The sequence below is a fragment of the Lagenorhynchus albirostris genome, chromosome 3, assembly GCF_949774975.1.
Source record: "Lagenorhynchus albirostris chromosome 3, mLagAlb1.1, whole genome shotgun sequence".
NCBI lineage: Eukaryota > Metazoa > Chordata > Mammalia > Artiodactyla > Delphinidae > Lagenorhynchus > Lagenorhynchus albirostris.
In genome coordinates, this window is record NC_083097.1 from 144,081,754 (window position 1) to 144,106,469 (window position 24,716).

General features: G+C 38.2%; 1 protein-coding gene across 2 annotated transcripts; it reads left to right on the forward strand.

Moving 5' to 3' along the window:
• The first annotated feature begins 364 nt into the window (after positions 1 to 364).
• Positions 365 to 23,831, forward strand: RARS1 (arginyl-tRNA synthetase 1). 2 transcript variants are annotated; one of them, XM_060144174.1, is made up of 16 exons: positions 383 to 479; positions 1,603 to 1,721; positions 1,801 to 1,935; positions 5,275 to 5,463; positions 6,374 to 6,482; positions 7,171 to 7,271; positions 7,707 to 7,828; positions 8,779 to 8,899; positions 10,563 to 10,692; positions 11,908 to 12,012; positions 15,011 to 15,189; positions 15,554 to 15,663; positions 18,203 to 18,308; positions 22,206 to 22,378; positions 22,521 to 22,768; positions 23,606 to 23,831. In XM_060144174.1, the coding sequence occupies exons 4-16, from the start codon at positions 5,311 to 5,313 to the stop codon at positions 23,713 to 23,715; spliced, it is 1,767 nt and encodes a 588-aa protein (XP_060000157.1). In that variant the 5' UTR covers positions 383 to 479; positions 1,603 to 1,721; positions 1,801 to 1,935; positions 5,275 to 5,310; the 3' UTR covers positions 23,716 to 23,831. The 2 variants fall into 2 exon arrangements, with proteins under 2 accessions (XP_060000156.1, XP_060000157.1); XM_060144173.1 differs by lacking the exon at positions 1,603 to 1,721 and having other exon boundaries at positions 365 to 479.
• Positions 23,832 to 24,716: the final 885 nt, after the last annotated feature.

The following is a 24,716-nucleotide window of genomic DNA, read 5'->3' on the forward strand; positions in this document are numbered from 1 at the left end:
TGTTCCAGCGCCTGGCATAGTGCTGGCATATTAATGGACATAATAAATTCTGCTGAATAAATTAATGGATTTTGTTAGTTCTGTACCCATTTCACGGAGGGGTTAAATGAAGCCCTTGAGAGACAAAGGCTTTAGGTAAGTGCCTCTGTCCAAGTCAGTCGAGCACAGAGCAGCTCTGGTCCGATTCCCCTCAAATCCTTTGCCCTCGTCCCAACATCAGAATCTAAAGGCTGCAGCCCCCGCCCCCAATCCTGGCAGAAAATTCCCGCGGGTTCTCCCCGCAGCGTCTCCTGGATTTCACCAGGGGGCAGCAGAGGCGACACCCACGAGACGGCTGGGCGGGGCCGGGAAGGGCAGAGGGAGAGGGGTTCCGCTTCCGGCGGGGTTGCCGCTTCCGCTTCCGGCGGCTTGGTGGGTAAGCCGCTGACGAGAGGATGGACGGCTTGGTTGCTCATTGCTCCGCGCGGCTGCTGCAGCAGGTGGGGCCGAGTGGGTCCGGTGGGAAGGTTTGGAAGGGAGGCGCCGGGGCCCGGCTCCTGCCCGGGCAGCAATAAGGCGACGGCAGCGAGGTGGGGACCGGCCTGCGCTGCCTCGGAAGCTAATGCCCTCCCAGAAACGCTCTCCCAGAGGTGGGAGAGGAAGAACCCGTGGTTTCCAGGCCCGGGTGACGGTGACATTCAGCGAGGTGGAGGGTCCCCCTCTCTCTGACTTCCCCAAGGCAGCGTGTCCGGGGGGTGGGGTGCTGGAGCCTGGCGTGTTGAGTACAGCCTCGAGCAGCGCTCGTCTTTTCCCGAGCACGCGCGCGCTCTCGGTGGAAGCGCGGGACCAGGCAGAGGGGCCCTGGGTCCTGTTTGCAGCTCAGCCACCGTTCTCGCCGTGCTGCTGAGCAAGAGGAATCCTGAAAAGCCCGTGCAGTCGTTCATTATCAAGCAGGAGTTTGCTCTGTTGCCCTCAGTATTCGTGGGGGGAAGAACTGTCATACTTTGTCAAAAAGTGACAGTTCCCTTACCCTCTAGGCCCAGGTAGGGAGAAGTGGGAGGGGTGATGGGAATGTAGGTTACGCAGTGTCATCTCATCACGGGAACTGCTTTATGCTAAATCCCTCACAACAGTACAAGTTGGTCAGGTAGATTGGCACGTTCTTTACCGCTCTCCTCGCATGGTCTTTGTCCGTGTGGGGCTGTAAGTACCCTCTCGCTGGGTTGTGATAAGAATAATAGAGATAATTTCTGAAAGTGTTAGCTCAGTGCCTGGAACATAACGTATGCTCATTTATGGCAATGTTTTCGGCTGTAGTTATGTCCAGGTAGACAATCTGACAGTTAAAGTGAGGGCGTGTCTCCCTTAGTAATGCAGTTAGGTTGGAAGCTTGATTTTCTTTTGACTGGACATGTCTTTAGTTGGAGGAGAACATCTAGGCTAGGACCTACGACCCTGGAAACAAAGAGAGGAAAAAATGGGAAAATCTTTGTGTCTCAGAAAAGGCGGAAGGGGTGGCACTTGAGCCAAAAAAGAAACAAGCGATCTGAAGCTTATCCCCTTGCATGCTTAACACTCCTGTTTCTCCCCGCCAACACACGTGCTTCGTTTTTTCTTATCAAGGATAATATCCTAATGTCATCAAAAACCTCAAGGAAGAAAACTCACAGCTTATCCTAAGGAAACTCCTTCATTCCCATCACCTCTGCCACACCCAGGTGGAGAGGAGGGGAAAGGAGGAAGTAAGCCTGTGGTTCAATTTATCACGTCGTGGGAATCATCAGTTATGACGGACCGAACAAAGTGGCTTTTCTTTCCTAGGAGAAAGAGATTACGTTTCTGACTGCTGAAATTGATCGGTTGAAAAACTGCAGCTGTTCAGAAGCTTCTTCAAATTTGGAACAGTTGCGGGAAGAAAATTTAAAATTAAAGTATCGGCTGAATATCCTTCAAAAGGTGAGTACTCTAGGTTCTAGTTTCATTCTACAATTTAAATTATTGTGTCTTTTTTTAAAATCCTTGTTATCGAAGATTCTGAAAGCATGCCCTGAGGAATTTGGAAAAAGGAGTGAAGAAACCATGTCCTTTCTCCCTGCATGAGACAAGTTAGGACTCAGTTTTTGGTGCAGATAATGGAGCAATTGCTCTTGTCCTTCTAGGGCCCTTTGAAATGTTTCATCATACTAAGTGTTTGGCCAGCTTAATTTTACATAATTGCTTCTATCAAATGGAAATATTTTTAAATACACCCACAGCCCTTCTCTGCTTTAAGTTGGTTATTGTACAGTTTTACTTTCGTATTTTACAACGTCATATATATATATTTTTTTCCACTTAAAATTTCAGAACATTTTTTTCCAGGAAGCTTGTGTTGTACTGGTTATTTAATGACTTCATGATCTAACGGTGTTTATAAGTTTTGTCAACATAGTGAGCTTGCTTCAGTTGGGGTTTTAATTTCTTGGCCTGCCTTTCAGGTCTGCTGATGACACATCCTAGAGGATGACCTCACTCCCATAATTGTTCTCCTGTGTGTGTACTACTTTCAGCCAGGCTGCACTGGCATTATACCTTTTTTCCAAAGCTTACCCCATTTATTCATCTTAGACTCTGCCTGCCCCACTCCCGTGAAGTCTTTTTTATTACCTACTGTGATCTCTTCCGCTTAAAATAGCTTTGAGTCTTCTAAAATCACAAAATTCCTTTTCCATGGAATTGCCCCCAAAATATCTCACCTTTCTGATTACCTCATTCATTCTGCACTTACTTCTACTCATTTCCCTATTATATTTATTTCAATTCAGAGGTATTGTTAAATGCCTAATATGTGCTAGAGTCTAGGAGGGAAGAGATACAAAAGGAAGTACAATGTATTCTAATACACATTTTCATAATGGGAACTAGCTCTAATTGTAAATAGGAGAATTCCGTCAGTGTAATGTGGAAGGCATATTGGTTCTTTCGTAGATACTTTGCCCTACTGAGTAACAGCACTGAATACAAAGTACCCAACAGAGAACAGCAAGCCACAGAAGAATAAATAGTGCGGGATGCCCATTCTCCCTACCCTCTTCCTCTGGCTCACTTTGGCCACATGCTCTGAGTTAGAAACACGTGTTGGATGGTTGTCTCAGAGACATTTTTGCCCTTGTTTTCATTAACTCAACAGCCTCAACTCTTCCGTATACCCCCTCCTACTGAGCTGTCTTCCCCCCCGCCCAAGATTAAGTCTTATATTTACTGAGTACTTATTAGAATTATGGGTACGTTTTTCACCAGTGACAATGTTAAGATTGCTATGTGATGGTACTCTTATTACAAAATCAGAGATTTTGAGTAATCTGCTTCTGATGCTAATTTTCTCATAAGCTCTGTGGTTTTAGGAGGTTTTGTTGTGTTTTTTTTTGCATAATGTGAGGTGTTTCAGAATGCTTATAGTGAGTTATAGCAAAGGTGTTTGTACCGTATGTAATATTTCTTAACCTCATGGAACTTACCATTTTGGGGGAGAAAAGACTTGCACATACGAAACAGGTTGGGGAAAAGTATTTAATTATAGTCAAATACTTAATTGCATGGTGCAGAAATCAAGTACAATGGATTCATATACATGTGTTTACATATATACACACAAAAACATACACACATCCATACATATATACTGATATTCCCAGCCTTTAAAAATAGATTGAGATTTATCTACAATTGGTTTTGGGTCTTAGGATCATATCTAAAAACTTTAGTATTGTGTCGGCCAAAAAGTTTGTTCGGGTTTTTCCATTAAGATGTTAGAAACCCGAATGAACTTTTTAGCCAACCCAGTATTTGTTATTGGAAACCTTTAGATTGTGATAAGCATATCTTCCCCTTTTTTGAGTGTGGCATCACAGGGGAGTCAATTATTGACTAACTAAAATTTTAAATCAGTATTTTAGTGAGTTTAAAGAATATAATTTCTTCCATATGGTAGAGAGGGTGATGAGGAAGCATAGAACCTGAAATGCTCCATTCCAGCAGTACTGACCATGAATCCTGACTTTGCCACTTGCCTTTGTTATCTTTGGCCAGTTACTTAATCTCTAGCCCACAAGGAAATGATGATAGTAGTCACAAACCGAATTTTTGTTATGTAGATGAAGTAAAATAATGCACATAAATAAATAAAGCACTTGACTCAGTTCTTGAGACTCAAGTTACTCAGTAGTACTCAGTTCAGTACTACTCGAATAATAGTTTTCATTGTTGTTGTCATTCATATTGCACATCATTGGCATTTTGACTGATGTAAAGTTGTGATTACTTTGTAGCAGCATTTTCATTTGTATTCCATTATGAGCGTATGTGTTCAGTCACCAGTCATCTTGACCTGCTACATGGCAGGTACAATGCTAGGTGCCAGGGATAGAGCCATAAATAGGACACTTTCTTTGCAATCAGAAGTCTGGTGATACAGACAGATAATTTGGAGAAGGTATGAAAAGTGCAATAATAGAGGTAATTAATTAATTCTACACCATCTTATGTGAATATATTCCACTTCAGAGAAAGTGAGAAATAGGAGGTAGTAGTAGTCCAACATGGGAATAGCAGTAAGACAAAACAACCTGTTATTCTGATATATTAATATTACCCAGCAGTATTTTTTATCTGTTTCATTTCATGCCTTGAAGGGGTCAACATTTTAATGGAGAGAATATATTTTTTTATTTCTTTTGTTCATAGAGCTTTCAGTTCCAGCATTTGATAAGAAGTTATTTAGGATTTATTTTGTATTATTTTCTCTGTGCTTTAAGGAAGCTGAGAAAATCCAATCAGCCCCTTACTCTCTATTGCTAATTTCTGTTCTGATAAAATAACTGTAGAGGGCTTCCCTGGTGGCGCAGTGGTTGAGAGTCCACCTGCCGATGCAGGGGGCGCGGGTTCGTGCCCCGGTCCGGGAAGATCCCACGTGCCGCGTAGCGGCTGGGCCCGTGAGCCATGGCCGCTGAGCCTCCGCGTCCGGAGCCTGTGCTCCGCGACGGGAGAGGCCACAACAGTGAGAGGCCCGCGTACCGCAAAATAAATAAATAAATAAATAACTGTAGAAAGAAAGTACTCAGGACGTATTTACATGTATGTCTTAGATGCTATGGGATAGACTTGTCCTATTAATGTTTCTCAGCATATCCTAGGTATGAGAGCATTACTATATTACCTTTCAGTTCTTCTGAAGACATTTCAAGGTTTCGCAAAATATTTGGGAAAATTTTGTATGATAATTTAGAATTTATTGACATTTTCATTCTTTTCTTACAGAGTCTTCAAGCAGAAAGGAGCAAACCAACTAAAAATATGCTTAACATCAATAGTTGCCTACAAGAGGTCTTTGGTTGTGCCATTAAGGCTGCCTATCCAGATTTGGAAAATCCTCCACTGATAGTGACACCAAGTCAACAGCCCAAGTTTGGGGACTATCAGTGTAATAGTGCTATGGGTATCTCTCAGGTGATTATATTATTATAAAGCATTCTTGATGATTTGATTTTCTTAAGCATTATAATTATTACCATTTGCATAAATAATATCAAATTGTATCCTCAGTGAAAACATTTTCCATGGTTCTGGAAAATCTTGAAGAAAGGGAATATGTATGTTTTTAATTTTTAAAAACCACTAATTTGAATATTTAAATTATATATATATATTATATATATATATATATATATATTCTCAATGTTTAAGGGTAATAGTTGGTATTGTTTTGGCACTTCCCTCCTTTTGTGTCCAGGATGGCTTTGTGTTATTGTTGAGGGATTAAAAGTTAGCTGTCTAGAACCAGCATTCCCATCAAATATTTGGTGGAGATGTGTCTTTGAGGTGGGCTTGTGTATTTCATATTCAGGCAGAGGAGTTCCCTGTTTTTAAGAGCTGCATTGTCTAATGTGTTAGTAGTTTATTGCCCCTGGTTTGGGACTTTTTCTTTCTTTTCATTGCTGAATAGAAAGGCTTCATCTAAAGAGACCAGATTTTTTTCTAGATAATTTTTATGTGTCTACGCTGGGGTTAAGTTTATAAGGGTGCTGTTTATTACTCAACTCTGAATATTTGCAAATTAGGAATGTGAATATCCTGGAAACGGGCATTATAACTAAAGACTTTAGAAGTCTTCATTAAAAAGTTCTAGCTAGTTTTGGCAACTCATTTTCAAATGGAGGTCCTGTGGTTTTGGCACTTTTTTATTCCTTCTGGCACTTTGATGTCTGATGCTTTAATCAATCCCTTTACAAGGTTATTGGTCTCTGCTTTTCTGCCTTTTGATGGGTCTTATGTCAGATGCATCTGATGCTTTGTCAGTTGTGCATTTCCTACTACCTTGCTGAAACCTGTTGTGTAATGAATCATTTATGTTTTATAGATGCTCAAAACCAAGGAGCAGAAAGTTAATCCAAGGGAAATTGCTGGAAACATTATCAAACACCTCCCAGACAATGAATATATTGAAAAAGTTGAAATTGCTGGTCCTGGTATGTCATAATGTTATCTTTCTTAAGTAGTTGTATTGATTGCTGAGTCCTTTAGAAATAAGAAAACTTTTTTAGCCGTGCCACGCAGCTTGTAGGATTTTTACCAGTAGTTTCCCGACCGAGGGATTGAACCCGGGCCCACAGAATTGAAAGTGCGGAGTCTCAACCACTGGCCCACCAGGGAATTCCCAAGAAAACCATTTTAAATATAAACATAGGGTTATAACTTGTATACTGAACAAGATGATGAAAGCACCTTAGATTGAGAGTTAGGAAACTGTAGTTTTAAACTAGACTTAGCCACACTGGTCTTGGATGAGTTAACTTTTTCTCCCTCTGGCTTAGTTCTTCATCAGCAAAAAGGAGATAGACCATGGCAGGTATTCTGTACGAAAGAATCACCTCTTTTCTGTTAAGAGGTAAATAAATCATTTGCTGAGAGTGAAGGCGCCCTGAAGTAAGAAGCTTTCAGGAGAGTGGTGAAAGTTTGAAATAGATGCTGAAACAGGGAACTTACAGGAGTGCTCAAGCCAAGGCCCCAAGTGGTGTTGGAAGCCTGAAAAGTTTTGCCAGAACCAGACTAAGGCTCTGGAACCAGCATAAGTGAAATTGAGAAAGGCTTTGGGGGTGAGCAATCCTCAAGTTTGGAGGCTGTCTGATTTTTTTTCTCTTCTCTATTGTTCTTTAGGTTTTATTAATGTCCACTTAAGAAAGGGCTTTGTATCACAACAGTTGACCAACCTCTTGGTGAATGGTGTTAAACTACCTGCCATTGGAGAAAACAAAAAGGTATATGTACAATTTTTGATTGATATAATAATACATTAGAATTGTGTTAGTTATAACTAGGAATGGCTTTTACTTCTACTGAGATTTAATCATTAATATTTTGAGATTATGAACACAGCTGTGAAGTAACTTTTCCCCTGGGTCTTGATTGCTATGTGATTTTTCCTTTCATTCCATAAAGCATTTGAGGTAGCCAACCGATATTTATGAGTTATCTCTGAAATAGAGAATAGATTAGAGAATAGAATTTGTTTAAACAAATTTGATTATTTTTCAGTTAATAATGGACAGGTTTCATCAGAAAACCTAACACAATTGAATTACAATGCAAGCTACTGTTTAAGTCTTAAGTTTATTATTAAATGTTATTAATGAATGTGTTAGCAGAATAAAATGTTTATACCCCTTTAAAAATATCTTTATTATTTATCCTAGGTTGTAGTTGACTTTTCCTCTCCCAACATAGCTAAAGAGATGCATGTAGGCCATCTCAGGTCGACGATCATAGGAGAGAGCATGTGCCGCCTCTTTGAGTTTGCAGGATATAACGTGCTGCGGTATGTACTCTTGGCTTTCTTTGGAGATTTCTATAGACAAGGGAAAATGTCACTTGAGAAAGAATCTTTGACTAAATCAGTGATTCATCAGTGTGGTTCTGCTTCATAATCACCCATTAGGCTTTTAAATTATGTCCTTGGCCCCTCCTCTGGACTAACAGCTTTTAAGACTTGGGGTAGGGGGCGGAACCAAGGAAAAAGCTCCCCCATTTGTTCCACAAATATTTCTTGATTGCCTCGTGTATACTAGGGGTATATAGTCTAGTGGGAGAGGTAAGCAAGAAACAGATGGTGCTGGGCCTTGTAGGCCATGGTAGGAAATTGGGATTTTATTAAGTGCAGTGAGAAGTTATTGGAAAGTCTTAAGTTAGTAGGGCATGTAATCTAATTAGAGATTACTCTGGTTCCTGTGAAGAAGCTAGGCAACTAAGGGAGAACTATAGTAATGAATTAGAAGGCTGTTTTAATAATCCAGTTAAGAGATGATCTGGTGGTTTGAGATTAGATGAAAGCCGTGAGGAATGAGAAGTGGTTGGATTGACATATTTTGAAAAATTTTGTCCATTGACATTTGGGAACCACTAATTACACTAAGATAATTAGTTGAAAAGTTAAATTTTCATAAAATTGTGGTAATGACCAACATTGGCCCAGCTGCCATTGTCCCAGTTAACTACACAATAAACAGATCACAGTCCACTGATAGGAAATTCATTCAGCAAATCCTAGAGGCCTGCTGTTTGCAGCCTCCATTCCTGGGTATGTGATGCTAAACATAACAGACCTGGTCTTTGCCTCTCAGACCAGTTGAGGAAACACCTCCATAAAAATATATTACTAAATGTGATGTACTGGCACTTAATGTTAGTGGTTCCTAATGGAATATAATTCCTCTAATTTAACCATGTGTATCATTTTAAAGTGATTTTATGTTCTGTTTTTGGTATTAGATTAAACCATGTAGGAGATTGGGGAACCCAGTTTGGCATGCTCATTGCTCACCTGCAAGACAGATTTCCGGATTACCTAACAGTTTCACCTCCCATTGGGGATCTTCAGGCTTTTTATAAGGTTTGATTTCATTTATTGTTCTATTATTTGTGTGTTTATCATTTATCACAATTATTTGTTTTCCTTAGGGAGTTTAAAATGGTATTTGAAGCTACTATAACAGTTGCTAAACTCTGTTCCTTAACACATCATGCTTGCTTTTTTTATTGGTGTATGATAAAAATTTAATTCTACTACATTACCCATTCTTAAGTGAATTTAGGAGTTTGTTAGTCAAAATACATTTTAATATTTAAAAATTTCTGATGCTGTAGTTTTCATCTTCATTTTATATATTTTGAAAGCGTTGTTAAGTATATATAAAGTTTTTTAAAGACAATTTACCATAAACCATAATTTTAAATCAGTTAGTGTGACTCCTTTACTTATCCGTATACAAACATTCAAACATGTATTATATCATTTGTGGTTATAATATCATTTTTATATTCTGCCTGTTAAACATTTTATCAAACTCTTTCATGTTACTTTATAACAGCACATTATTTTGGATTTGTGGACCAAAGTTTATTTCACTCCCTATTGTTGGATTTTCTTCCCCCATTTGGGGGGAGCTCAAACTTCATACTGTAGGTCTTTTTCCTTTTTAAAATTGTTTCCTTATGATAGACAGTATCCCAAGAATAGGATTACTGCATTAAAAAGTAAACATTTGTGGGTCTTTTGGTTGGTTGTTATTGGGTTTTTTGAAGTTATTTTTGTATTTTGGTATGTATTTTCTAATGAAAAAATTGAAAATAAATTGTTTACTGGTGGGTGAAATAACTTACCGTCTCTTGGGATTCTGTGCACTGAATATAATGAGGCAAATCTATTAATGCAATAAAATTTTTTAATACATTGCTAAATTTTAAAACCAAGGTAAAAGAAAAGCCATATATTTCCAGGTTTTTTTAAACACATAGATCTGTAATTATAAAGAAATGTCTAGAATTTCCATCAAAATGTTATTGCTGGTGAGTTTGGGATGGGATTAACAATATATATATATATTTTTTTAGTAAGCATGTGTTGCTTTCAAAATAGATATAAAAACAATGAAAGCAATTTTATTTTTAATTACAAAAAAAATTGCTCATCCAGAATGGAAAATAGAGCCCAGAAAATTCCTCCTCATCTGTTAGCTATTCATTATTACTCTCCTGGAACATAGCATTGGTGTGAATTGGAAAAGTAGAGGTAGCACTGTGGTGAGAATTTTATATTTTATTTATTTATTTTGCGGTACGCAGGCCTCTCAGTGCTGTGGCCTCTCCCATTGCGGAGCACAGGCTCCGGACGCGCAGGCTCAGCAGCCATGGCTCACGGGCCCAGCCGCTCCGCGGCATGTGGGATCTTCCCGGACCAGGGCACGAACCCGTGTCCCCTGCATCGGCAGGCGGACTCTCAACCACTGCACCACCAGGGAAGCCCAAGAATTTTATATTTTTAAGAAAAATTATTTCAGAGGCAATAATAGGGTTTTATCGGCGCATTCATTTGTAACAATACTCTTTGTTGAGATAGAGCACTTGTTCTGGTGTTCTAAATTTTTACTTCCTCACTCTGGTCTATTTGTGGGGTTTGTCTAGGTCTTTTTGAGAAATGTACAAATTTTTTATCTAGAAATATGGGGGTCACTCTTTACAAACCTTACCTTTTTTTTTTTTTTTTTTAAACACAGGAATCCAAGAAGAGATTTGATACCGAGGAGGAATTTAAGAAGAGAGCATACCAGTGTGTTGTTTTGCTCCAGAGTAAAAATCCAGACATCATAAAAGCTTGGAAGCTTATCTGTGATGTCTCCCGCCAAGGTGAGTTTCTGGGCTTTGTTCATTCATCTAACAGATACTATTGCATACAGTTTCTTGAGTATTCAAAATTGACCTTGAATGACATGTTAAATTTTCAAGGACTAGCAAATTATTTTTCTTAAGTATTTCCTGAAGTTGAAACTGCAAAGAAAGTTTATAAAGACAGGCAGGTGCAAAATTTAACTTCCTCAGAAGTCAGGAAAAATTAGTTAGGAAAGAAAGTAGAAGAGAAAAAGATGCTATTCACAGTAGCATCCAAAGCTATAAAAATAGTTAGGAATAAGTCTATCCAAGAATGCGTAGGGCTAAAATGAAGGGAAATACACAAAAGGATGGAATAGAATGTTTGGACAGAGTGTCATGCAGAATCCCCTAGTTCTCCACATTCATTTGTGGTTTTAAGACAATTCTAACATAATCTGAAAGGTCACTTTGAGGAATAAATGAACAAGAATAGCCAGTAGATCTTTGGAAAAGGCTGAGGGCTGTTTTGCCACACTAGGCAGTAAAATGTGTTGTGCTACTGTAGGTTATCTTGTGTCACTAATGCGTGGCTAGAGAAACAGATAAATGATACAAATTAGAAAAAAACTATATAAGAAAATTCAGTAAACAGTTGAACTCCAAATAGGAAAGGCTTTTCTTTTTTTCTTCTCATTTACATTTTCTAAGAGTAAATTTTTTATTTTTTTTATTTTTTATTTATTTTTTTTTGCGTTACGTGGGCCTCTCACTGTTGTGGCCTCTCCCGTTGCGGAGCACAGGCTCCAGACGCACAGGCTCAGCAGCCATGGCTCACGGGCCCAGCTGCTCCGCGGCATGTGGGATCTTCCCGGACCGGGGCACGAACCCGTGTCCCCTGCATCGGCAGGCGGACTCTCAACCACTGCGCCACCAGGGAAGCCCCCTAAGAGTAAATTTTTTAAAAATTACAGTAGGTATTTGTTCCTTGCAGGAACAAAATAAATGTAGACAGGAAAAAAGGAAATACATTATCTGTATTCCTCCCCACTATTAATAATTTTGATATGTATCTTGCTATATTCTTTCCAAATTTTCAAAGTGGCAGTATGTATGTAATGCTCTGTTTCATACATTTTCATGTAATTAATTTCCTTCCAAATGCTTCAATTAAATAATTTCTTTTAAGGTAAGATGCATGTTTCCTATTTGTTTAAATTATACATTTTCTTTATTTGGTAACTTTTTCCCTAGAGTTTAATAAAATCTATGAGGCGTTGGACATCTCTTTAATAGAGAGGGGAGAATCCTTCTATCAAGATATGATGAATGATATTGTGAAGGAGTTTGAAGATAGAGGTGAGTTGTTTTTTTTTTTTTAACTTTATTATACAAATTTTCAAACATAGGCAAAAGCGGAGGGAATATTCTAGGAATCCCCAACTCCATGCACTTGTTACCCAACTTAATTATGAATGCAGGCCGATCTTACTATGTCAGTACCTTCCTATATACACTGCTTATATCATATAATTTCATGTATAACTGCTTTGGTTTGTCTCTGAAACAACAGGCCCTTCATCCCACCCCAAAACCACAATACCATTATTATTCCATGACAGTTAATAATTCCTTAATATTAAATAGTGAGTCAGGAGTTCAAATTTCCCAAGTTGATTCATAATCTTTTTTAATCATGAGTATTTTTTTTCAGTGTCTGCACATTTGTTTGCTATAAATTCTGTAGGTCATGGGTTTCTCTCCATTAGCCCCATCCTTTTTTCTCATTTATTTGAAGAAACTAGGCTGTTTGTCTTACAGAGATTCCCATATAATGTTATGTAACAATTCCTCTATCTGTATTTTCTAAAGAGGTTTGATTAAATTCTGGTTTGTGTTTTTATTTTCTTCCCTTTTTTGTTTTGTCTTGTTTAATTTGCAAGAATGCCAATTTTTGGTTGGCTCTCTTACTATGATGTTAAGATGAATTAGTGGGTTTAGGTGTTGTCAGCCTGATCTATCCTTTAATTTCCCCATTAGACTTTCCCCTAGAGGTTTTAGCAGCTGTTGATTGTCATGACTTTGTTCCATTATTTCATTAGAGATTGGAAAACGGTGGCATTCTGTCATTCCTTTGTTACCTGGAATTCTCATGTGCAGAACTTTGTCACATAATCATTTTGATTATCCTGAGGTACAATTCATAGAAGACAAACAGTATAAATTCTTGGTCCTTTATTTTTCTTTCTTTATCAATTTTCAGAATAATAAATTAATTTCTTAATATCTTCCAGATGTGACAACTGGATTGTTTTTAGCATTATTGTAAGGTTTAATATCTTTTATGTTTTTCGACCATTTGCCTTAGATCTGGATTCAACCAATCTGATATCTGCAAGGAAACTTGGTTCCTTGAATGACAAATGGTATTTGTTAGTCACGTTCTGGAGCCTAGGGACCATACTTTTAAGATAATGAATTTTTAAAAAATTTTTTAATTGAGATATAGTTGATTTACAATGTTGTGTTAATTTCTGCTGTACAGCAAAGTGATTCAGTTATATATATATGTGTGTGTGTGTGTGTGTATGTGTAAATACATATTTTTCGTATTCTTTTCCATTATGGTTTATCACAGGATGTTGACTATAGTTCCCTGTGCTGTGCAGTAGGACCTTGTTTACCCATTCTATATGTAATAGTTTGTATCTGCTAACCCCACACTCCCACTCCCTCCCTCCCCCCACCTTGGCAACCACAAGTCTGTTCTCTGTGAGTCTGTTTCTGTCCTGTAGATAGGTTCATTTGTGTCATATTTTAGATTCCACATATAAGTGATATCATATGGTATTTGTTTTTCTCTGTCTGACTTACTTCACTTAGTATGATAATCTCTAGGTCCATCCATGTTGCTGCAAATGGCATTATTTCATTCTTTCTTATGGGTGAGTAATATTCCATTGTGTATATGTACCACATCTTCTCCATCCGTTCATCTGTTGATGGACATTTAGGTTGTTTCCATGTCTTGGCTATTACAAATAGTGCTGCTGTGAAGATAGGGGTGCGTGCATCTTTTCGAATTATAGTTTTGTCCAAATATATGCCCAGGAGTGAGATTGCTGGATCATATGGCAACTCTAGTTTTAGGTTATTGGGGAACCTCCATACTGTTTTCCATAGTGGCTGCACCAATTTACATTCCCACCAGCAGTGTAAGAAGGTTCCCTTTTCTCTACCCTCTCTAGCATATTTTATTTGTACACTTACGATAATGAAATTTTAATAATGAGAAAAGCACAGAGAAGTTAGTAACTTCCCAGAGTTACATAGCTAATAAGTAATAAGTCTGAGATTCAAACCTGGGCAGTCTGGCTTCAGAGTTTTTTTGTTTTGTTTTGTTTTTTCCGGTATGTGGGCCTCTCACTGTTGTGGCCTCTCCCGTTGCGGAGCACAGGCTCCGGACGCACAGGCTCAGCGGCCATGGCTCACGGGCCCAGCTGCTCCGCGGCATGTGGGATCCTCCCAGACTGGGGCACGAACCCGTGTCCCCTGTATCGGCAGGCGGACTCTCAACCACTGCGCCACCAGGGAAGCCCCAGAGTTTGTTTTTAACCAGCATTTTATAGTGCCTTTACCTTACCAAGCATCAGTTTCCTAAAGTGTAAAAAAAAACAGTAATAACAATATTTACTGCAGAGAGTTATTGTGAAGGTTGAATTTAAGGCTTAATATAGTATTTAGCACATAGTAGCATGCACTCAAAGATTGCTGTTTTTACCGTCATGTACTCTCCTGTCCTTTCTTGCATCCAAGAATTTTGTCTTTTTCATTATGAGTGTATGAACATGATTTTATTTTTACTTTTCACTAACCATTCTAAATGCTAAATCCTGCCATGTTTGTTTCCTGAACTCTGTTGCAGTTTTAACTTTAAAACTGTAAATGAATGAATACATTTTAAGAGGTAACGATAAAAATTGCATCCTCCTCCCAAAGGAAGGCTATGACTCCAGCTTGAAAACAAAGCACAGATTTCCGTGTTCTGTGTCTGCTGAGCAGGTGGGCTCCAGTGGGATGCTCTATGAAGAGTTTGGGCTCCAGTGGGATGCTCTATGAAGAGTGTAGTGTTAGTCCAGAAAACTGCCAGGATATCTCACCTGTGCCCTGAACACACCCTGGGTGCCCAGACAACCTTGACAATAGCCATTTTCCAAGGCTCATACTAGGTCACATTGAGGGAAAAAATCCTGTGATTTTTTTTTTGAGCTCTCTAATAAATATCCTATAATGGCTAAGCATTTATAGTCCTTTAAGATTCTTTTAACATTATTAATAAAGTTTTTTTTTCTTCTAGGATTTGTGCAAGTGGATGATGGCAGAAAGATTGTGTTTGTTCCAGGATGTTCCATACCATTAACCATAGTAAAATCAGATGGAGGTTATACCTATGATACATCTGACCTGGCTGCTATTAAACAAAGACTGTTTGAGGAAAAAGCAGATATGATCATCTATGTGGTAGACAGTGGACAAGTAAGTGAGTTTGAAGATTTGTATATGTTTAGATTGTCCAGTTGGTGAGGCATTTGGCTCTATAAGACCCTATAAATTTCCCTACAAAAATTCAGAAAAGTAATATAATATAAGGAAAAGAACAGGGTTTGGATTTGGCCAAACTTGTACACTTCTCAGCTTTCCCGCTTGTCTCTGTAAACTGAAAGGGTGTTCCTTTTCTCATGTATAAGGAATAAAGAAGAGCTTTTACAACTTTACTTGCCTTACAAGATGTGTGAGTGATTTGAATTTTACAAATTTTTATTCCTAAGCAGAAGAGCTTTCAGTCATTTTTTTAATTAGAAAGTTTAGCAAGTAACTTTCTCTTTCTATTTCTTTGTAGTCTTTACACTTCCAGACAATATTTGGTGGTGCTCAAATGATTGGTTGGTATGACCCTGCAGTAACTCGAGTGTCTCATGCTGGATTTGGTGTGGTACTGGGGGAAGACAAGTAAGTCTGGAAAATCTGAAGGTGGAAATGACACACCTGACCCCCAGATTTCTTTGAAAGAGGCTATATTTCATTTGATACCATAGTCTACGTATGCTGTAGTTGTGTACGCAGCTGAGATGTTTTGTACCTATGTCTTATCACTGCTAGAGAATGTAACCTTTTAGGGAGAATTCAGAGAAATTTTTAACATCTTACATTTAATATTGTCTTAGGATCACTTAACTAATCACCATATCATTTTAGATTTGGTGACATGACCTAAATACTACCATCACGTAAAAGTGGGTGATGTTTCTAAAAACTGCATAAGCTAGCTCAAGATGCTTAACAAGCCAGTGGACAAAAGCCCTAATTAAGCATGTAAAAGGCAGGCTAGGGGTGTCAGGGTATTTATTTTAGATACAAGGTTATATGGAGACCAAATACCTTAGATCAGACATTTAATTGTAACATATGACTCTTCTGTATAGCTGCGCTTCTTTGTTAATTAGAAGACACTGGGTCCTTACCGTGAGCCATGGCCGCTCCGTGGCATGTGGGATCTTCCCGGACCGGGGCACGAACCCGCACCCCCTGCATCGGCAGGCGGACTCTGAACCACTGCGCCACGAGGGAAGCCCCTATTGGTTTTTTTGACTAACATTTAGATGATTATTCCTACAGTTAGGAGAAAATTAACACATTTACCTTTTATGTCTGATATTTATCACCAATATTTATATATTGGCATTTAATTTATCATGTAATGGCTAAGGAATTTTTTACTTCTTTTTTTGGTTGTTGTTTTATATTTCTGCATTCGGTATCATGTAATTATGGTGTCCTACACCATAAAAAAGAAAAATAATATCAGTGATAGTTAGCCAGTAGCAGCCTACCGTATTTTAAATAGTGACATTAAAATGCTCAGATTCTGCCATCTATTTTTTAGTGAATTTTTCTGTTTTAAGGCTTTTTACAATAAATAACTTATCATTTTATTTGATCATCTTCCTGTTTATTGAGCACCTCATTGGCTGGGTGCTCCACAGTGTGTACATGAAGATAACATAAAACATGGCCTCCTTCCTGAAGAAGAAGCCTGTCATCTAAAGCAGAGCAGTTTCCTGTGGAGCCTGTTAAAATATACATGCCAGGCCCTACCAGGAGAGTTACTGACTTATTAGGTCTACAGTGGGTATTAGGCATCTGTTTTTGAAAGCTCTTTTGGTAGTCAGGTATGCATCCCTCTTATTAGAACCACTGGTCAGAGGAGTAGACCAACGCAAAAAGCAAAAATTCAAGGCAGGCGCAGGTAGGGAATAATGGGAAAGACCAGTTATTGCAAAGTGGAGACATTAAGGAAGGCTTTTTTACATTTTGGCTAGGCTTTATGATGGATATCATTTCATCATACAGAAGGTCTGGAAGTTGTTGGAACACTCAAGGAGGGGAGGGGATGGTATAAGGAAAGCTATGGAAGTATTTAATGTATTTTTGGAATAATAAAGGAGTTTTAATTCTATAATGAAGGGCAAGATGATCCTTTTTAAGGCAGCTCTGAACATATAACTTTAACAGGAAGTATCACAATTACTTTGGCAGACTTTGTGTTAGATAGAAAAACATGCTTCCTTTGTACCATTATTGGGATTGAAGGATTTTTTTTAACTTAAAAAAAACAGGAAGAAAAAGACGGACATCATATACTTGGATGTCTTGCAAACTTCTTTTTAATAGGTAAAATCCAGTTTTCATGAAATACTTTTTTTTTTTTTTTTTTGCGGTACGCGGGCCTCTCACTGTTGTGGCCTCTCCCATTGCGGAGCACAGGCTCCAGACGCGCAGGCTCAGCGGCCATGGCTCACGGGCCCAGCCGCTCTGCGGTATGTGGGATCCTCCCGGACCGGGGCACGAACCCGTGTCCTCTGCATCGGCAGGCGGACTCTCAACCACTGCACCACCAGGGAAGCCCCTCATGAAATGCTTTTTAATAGTGCAGTTACTCAGGGCAGTGCTTATCAGTACTTTTGCCCCATCCACAGAGATTCTGATTTCAGTGAGTATGAATGGGGCCCTGGCATCCAGTTCTAAAGTTCTCAGGCTGATTCCGATATGCTTCTAGGGTTGGTTACCACTGGACAGGTGGAATTACTTTCAGAGAAATGCAAGTAAGATTCCAGTTAAGAATTTGCTTATTTCCCAAGCAGTTCTAGAAGCAAAAGTGTAGTTAATTAATAATTTTCTAAGAAGGTAAAACAACTGAGCCAAACTTTGTGTTCAGAAAAATGAACAAATTAACGGATGTCTTCTTTTTTTCCGTTTTAACGAATGTATTAAAGGTGAACATGTAGAGAATGCTATTAGGGGTCTAAAGCATAGAATGCTTGGAGTTGAGGGTTAATAGATGAAAGACACTTGACTGTATCTACTTTCTTTTGGCATCCTCCCTGGTTGTCAGCTGAATAAGGCAGTGTCAAACCTTAATTTTCAAAGATTTCTAAGTTGGAAGGTCTGCTTCAAAATCTGTTTAACTGGGACATTTAAATTTTATTAGGAAGAAGTTTAAAACACGATCAGGTGAAACGGTGCGCCTCATAGACCTTCTGGAAGAAGGACTAAAACGCTCCATGGACAAATTGAAGGAAAAAGAAAGAGACAAGGTAATCCAAAGACTTATTTGTGTATTGTGTAGCATGCATAGTGTTGTGGTTTTTTATTTTTGTCTTTATTGAGAGAACTGGGAAGGATTATAAGGAGTCAGTCCACTTTTGTCAGGCTTATAGTACTCAGATTTTATTGCACAGTTTGTTTCTTGAATTGTTGAGTATTTATTGTGAAAATACAGTTCTTGGCTATTACAAAAGGCCATGGCCTTTTTCGCCTTTGTTAATGTAGCATAGAATATCTGCTTCTTATTGGCAGTTCACCTGTCACTGCTTTGAACCAGTGATGGGAGAATATTGAAGATTGAGACGGTCTGAGTGAAGAGCCTACATTAGAGTGTACGTCTGCTGAGCTCCTTTGTCTGGGAACATTTGTAGAACGATCATAGCAGTAAACACCTACCACTCTCGGCCACTGACGAGCCATCAGAGTAGGAAACATGATGGGCTTTCATAGCACCCTTAGAAAGGACTGAGGTTGGATCTGTGTGGAATTTGGAGGAACTGCATCAAAATGGGAAAAAAGCATCAAAAAAAATTTAAGATGGGAATAACAGAGGTCAAGGATTGAGATTCAAAGAGTCTTAGGTCTTTTACTCTCCTGCAAGTCAAGTGGTATTTTGGAATGAACATAATTACTATAAACAGAAGAGTAAAATGACAGAAAGAGACACAGAATAGGAAGAAATGTAGACATCAAAGAGCCAAACAAAAAAAAGGTTCTTTGAGGACACACTGTCTTGTTTGGTTTGGGTAGATCACTGATAATCCAGAGAGCATGAAGGCAGGCTGTAAGGCTACATTCTTCCCATCTGTTGCCTTTCCACTGTTAGCAAAATGAAATGTAAAATACTTTTTTTCTCTATTTCCAGTAGGTGGTTGTCAGGTATACCCAGTTGGTATCTCCAGAATGGTTTTGCCTTTTAGTTCTGGCCTAGGCACAAGTGGCACAATCAGATGAAAAATGGAAAATTTAGTCACCTAATCAATTTGTTTAGTCTGCATGATAACAAAAACTGCTTTGACTCTTTTATTTATTTGGCCATTTCAGCTAGTATCTTTTGATTTGCATACAGTAAAATGTAAAGCTTGACGAATTTTTACACACACTTATGTATAGACATGATAACACCAACCAATCAACTTATATTTCCATCACCCCAGAAAGTTTCTTGTCACCATAGATCACTTTTGTTTGAGGACTTTAATGAAATCATAACGTGTGTTCTGTTTTCCAGGTGTATCAGTAGTTCATTTCTTTTTATTGCTAGATAATAGTATGTATGTATTTATGACTGCATTGGGTCTTCATTGCTGCTCTCGGGCTTTCTCTAGTTGTGGCGAGCGTGAGCTACTCTTTGTTGAGGTGTGCAGTGGCTTCTCTTGTTGTGGAGCATGGGCTCTAGGCGCACAGGCTTCAGTAGTTGTGGCACACGGGCTCAGTAGTTGTGGCTCACAGGCCCTAGAGCACAGGCTCAGTGGTTGTGGTGCACGAGTTTAGTTGCTCCGCGGCATGTGGGATCTTCCCAGACCAGGGCTTGAACCCGTGTCCCCTGCATTTGTGGGTGGATTCTTAACCACTGTGCCACCAGGGAAGTCCCTAGCTAATAGTATTATGTTTCTTCTGTTGATGGACATTAGGGTTGTTTCTGTTTGTTGACTATTACAAATAAATTAATTTCAGCATTGCTGTTCAAGCCACTCTATGGGTACATGCACTTTTTCTCTTGGATGTATATCTAGGAATGGCATTGATGGGTTGTAGGGTGGGCTTATGCTTAACTTTATTAAAAATTGTGCCAAGGACAGAGTTGTAACCATTGTACACTCTCACCACTAGTATGTGATTGTTCCAGTTGCCCCATATCTTCCACTATAACTTTTTGTGAGTCTTTTATTTTAGCTTTTCTGGTGAATGTGTATTAGCATCTCACTATGGTTAAAATTTGCATTTCTCTGATGAGTCATTTATGTTGACTGTTGCTTATTGGCCATCTGGGTGTCTTTTGTGAAGGGTCTGTTCAAGTCTTTTGTACAGTGTTTGTTTTAGACCATCTATTCATTTATATTTATCCACATATTTACCCTTTCCTGTGAACTTTATTCCTCCCTGCAGTTTTTTTTATTGCCTAGGTTTGGTTTGGAGAGGGAGTTAGGGAGTTTCCTTCTTTCCTTTGTACTTACCTTGCTTGGGAGTTGCTGAGCTTCCTGTGGGTTGGGTTCCTCATCAGTTTAGGAAAATTCTCAGCCATATTTCTTCAAATATTGCATCTTTGCCCCATTCTATTCTGGAATTCTAAGTACATATATTAGAACTTTTGACGGTCTCCCAAAGTGTCTTTCACTTTTTTTTTCACTTTTCTTCTCTCCGTGCTTTATTTTGAATATTTATCTACTTCAGATATTTTGCTGTTCTGTATTCCAAGTGTCTATTGAAATTTTGCTTTTCATACAGTTTTGTCTCATTATTTGAATACCTTAATCATAGTTTTCTTTTTAGCTTTTCATTTTGAAATTTTTCTTTTAGCTTTTCATTTTGAAATAATTTCAGACATAACAAAAATTGTAAAATAGTACAAAGAATTCCCATATTAGCTTCCCCAAACATTAACATCTTACAGCCGTAGTATGATTATCAAAATCAGGAAATTAACATTGCTGCAATACAATTCACTAATCTGCGGACCTTAGTCAAGTTTTGCCATTTGTCTTACAGACGTCCTTTTTCTAGTCCAAGATCACATGTTGCATTTAGTTTTCATGTCTCCTTATTCTTTTTTAATCTGGGCAGTTCCTTGCTCTTTCTTTGACTTTCATGATCTTGACACTTACGAAGGGTCAGGTTTTTTGTGGAATGTCCCTCAGCTGGATTTATCTGGTATTTCCTCATGATTAAATTCCAGTTATGCAGTCTTGGGAAGATAGGAGTTCTTCTCACTTTTTTATTTCAGGAGGCACATGATGTTGATATTTCTCATGATTGTTAATATTAATTTTGATCACTTTGTTAAGGTGATACTATCAGTTTCTCCACTGTAAAGTTACTATTTTTCTTCTTTGTAGCTAATAAGTATTCTTTAAACAATTCCAGACTTTAAAGTTGCTGTTGACTTGTTTTTGTTGTTTCTGTTGTCTTGTTTCTCCCTCCCCCTACCTCACCTCTTGGTTTTTAGTCATTTCATCTGACATTGTGGATGAAAAATTATAACGGTTCTAGATAATATCATTCATCCTAGTTAGGTTTTCTGGCCGACAGATAGCATGCCAGCTGGTTGTCTTAATGGTGTCCTTGTGTTGATGCTCTCTGGTGACTTCAAACGGTTGTTTCATATAACTTATTCAGCTTTTAAGTAGTTGATTTTGCTGGAAGGGTTAGTCTACTTCAAGCTACTGCATCATGTCCAGAACAGAAATCCTTACTTACTTACTTACTTGTGACCTAATAACGCTTCAGAATGTATGACCAAATTTAGCAAAACAATATTAGATCTCCAGTTCTTGACACCCTATTTTAATTCCAGTTAATTACCTGAACCTAATTTTTGTTTTTATTTTACTGTACTTGTTTCCTGTAAGCTACCTCAGAATCTTTGATGGAATGAAGCGGATATAAACTAATAATTGGTGCTTTCCGTTTCTCACTTACTGAGTAACGTATTCAAGCGGACACTTCATAATTTACAAATCAAGTTTCTCATGGAAACATTCTTCGTTATGCAGAGCTGATGAATTGTATTTTCATTGTTCTCTTCTTTGTAGATTGGTCCATGTTTTCCTACCTCAGTGTTGATATTTATTAAAGTTTACTGATTAAAAAGCACCATTAGATGCTCCTTACGCCCATCTTTTGTCTGTGAGACAGGATTATGAAGTATTTTTTTCTTTTTCCAAAAGGTCTTAACCACAGAGGAATTGAAGGCTGCTCAGACATCTGTTGCTTATGGCTGTATCAAATATGCTGATCTTTCCCATAACCGGTTGAATGACTATATCTTCTCCTTTGACAAAATGCTGGATGACAGAGGAAATACAGCGGCTTACTTGTTGTATGCCTTCACTAGAATCAGGTAATTGTGGGTACAACATTGTTTTATTTTGAATCAAATGATGATCATTTCTAGTTTATATCAGTCACTTCTTACTACATGTTTCAATGGAAAAGAATGTACTTAACAAAGGGGAATGATGGCTGTTACCTGATTTTTTCAGGTCAATTGCGCGTCTGGCCAGTATTGATGAAGAAATGCTCCAGAAAGCTGCTCGAGAGACCAAGATCATTTTGGACCATGAGAAGGAATGGAAACTAGGCCGGTGCATTTTGCGGTTCCCTGAGGTTCTGCAGAAGATTTTAGATGACTTATTTCTCCACACTCTCTGTGATTATATCTATGAGCTGGCAACTACTTTCACAGAATTCTATGATAGCTGCTATTGTGTGGAGAAAGATCGACAAACTGGTGAGTGGTTCATCCAATAGTCATTTTGGGGATTGGGCACCAACAAGGCATTTATTTGAGTTGGATGTAGGTGGTTTTCAATTTATTTTATTTATGGAAACCACCTCCCCCCCATTTTTCCCCCAGTTACACATTAATCCATATCATATACACAAGACAAAATTGAGCTAGCTCTAATAAAAGCATAAACGGAATTCTTCCCATTCCCAGACTGACTAGTTTCCCCACCCTCAGGCACATGGGATGGAACCATAAGACTCTAAAGAAAAACAATTAGAAGGCCACTAGGAATAGGATATTTCCAACAAAAGCAGTGTGACTGAGGGTCCCAGAATGAATCTTTGTGGTTCTTGATAACGAAAACTACCCTTGGGGGAAAAAAATGATACCTTTTGTAGGCTTTTTGCTCTACCCTGTTAAAGAGTTAATGAAGTAGACTGAATTAATGTGTTACATGGCAAGTAGGCATTTCTGAGAGTCATGCCTGAGAACTAAAACTTCATTAGGAAAAAAATCTCACCATTATGGTGTTAAAGTTTATAGTTAATTCAGACCATGAGGCCTAGGAAAGAACTCTAAAAAGAAAGATAAAATACAATCTAATCAATGCAGGCCTTGTATCTCTTTTATCATCAGTTGAAAACAGATTTCTTGAACAGAACACTTATATTTCTTAGATTGTTTCCCCTTATAGTTTAAGGTAAAGGTGATTCTAATTAAAGCCCCAAAACATCTATGGGTTGGGCTATTCACTTCTCAGTAAAATCCAGAAGTAACATAGATTCTTTAATAGTGATTTGTAAAAAGAAAATTTACTGTCTTTTTCTATGTTCTCAGGAGAAGTATTGAAGGTGAACATGTGGCGTATGCTGCTATGTGAAGCAGTGGCTGCTGTCATGGCCAAGGGGTTTGATATCCTGGGAATAAAGCCTGTCCAAAGAATGTAATCCTCCTTAGGTTTGAACACTGTGTGTTTTTACCAAAGTGGCCATTAGCATTGTTTGCTTTTTCACAATCATCAATCATGTGGATACAAAAACAAGTAAAAGAAATTTGTCAGCTATCTACAGAACATGTGGTTCTTTATCTCTCACAACTAGGCTTCTGAAAAGAAAAATACTTTCACTAATTTTAATTAAATAAGGAATCCCATTTATTGAGCCCTACTATAGTCCCCAAGAACACAACCTTCATTACCATTTATTCTGAAAAAACAAATGCTTAATAAACATGAATGGTATTGCACCATGCTGTTTCCAAGGGTCTCCAAGCTCAAAGGAGCCTTAGGTATGATCTTAATGAGTTATGACAATAACTACCATTTACGACTGGTATGCACAGAGCCCATGTCCACAGAATAAAGGATAAATTGAGAATAAATATCTAACTAAAGCGAATAGCAATGAGAAGACAAATTATTAAAAAGAAGCCAAGTAGAAGTTCTGGAGTTGAAAAGTATAACTGAAATGAAAGATTTGCTAGAGGGGCCCAACAGCAGATTTGAGCAGATAGATGAAAGAACTTAATAGATAGGCCAAATTGAAATTATACAGTCTGAGAAAGAATTATATTAATGCTTAGAATGAAATTTTTAAAAAATGAACAGAGCCTAAGAGATGACCTACAGGACACCATCAAAAGTACCAACATATGTATAATGGGAGTCCCAGATGAGAGGAGAGAAAGAAGCGTAAAATATTTGAAGAAATAATAGCTAAAAATTTCTCAGATTTGATGAAAAACGTTAATCTAAAAAAAAAAAAACAAAAAAACGTTAATCTACATATAGAAAGAAGCTTAATAAACTCCAAATGGGATAAACTCAGAGATCCTTTTTGAAATATGTAAACTGTTGAAAGACAGACAAATTGGAAATCTTGAAAGCAAGAGAGAAGCTACTCAAATCACATGCAAGGGATCCTCAATAGCAGCAGTCCCCAATTTCAGC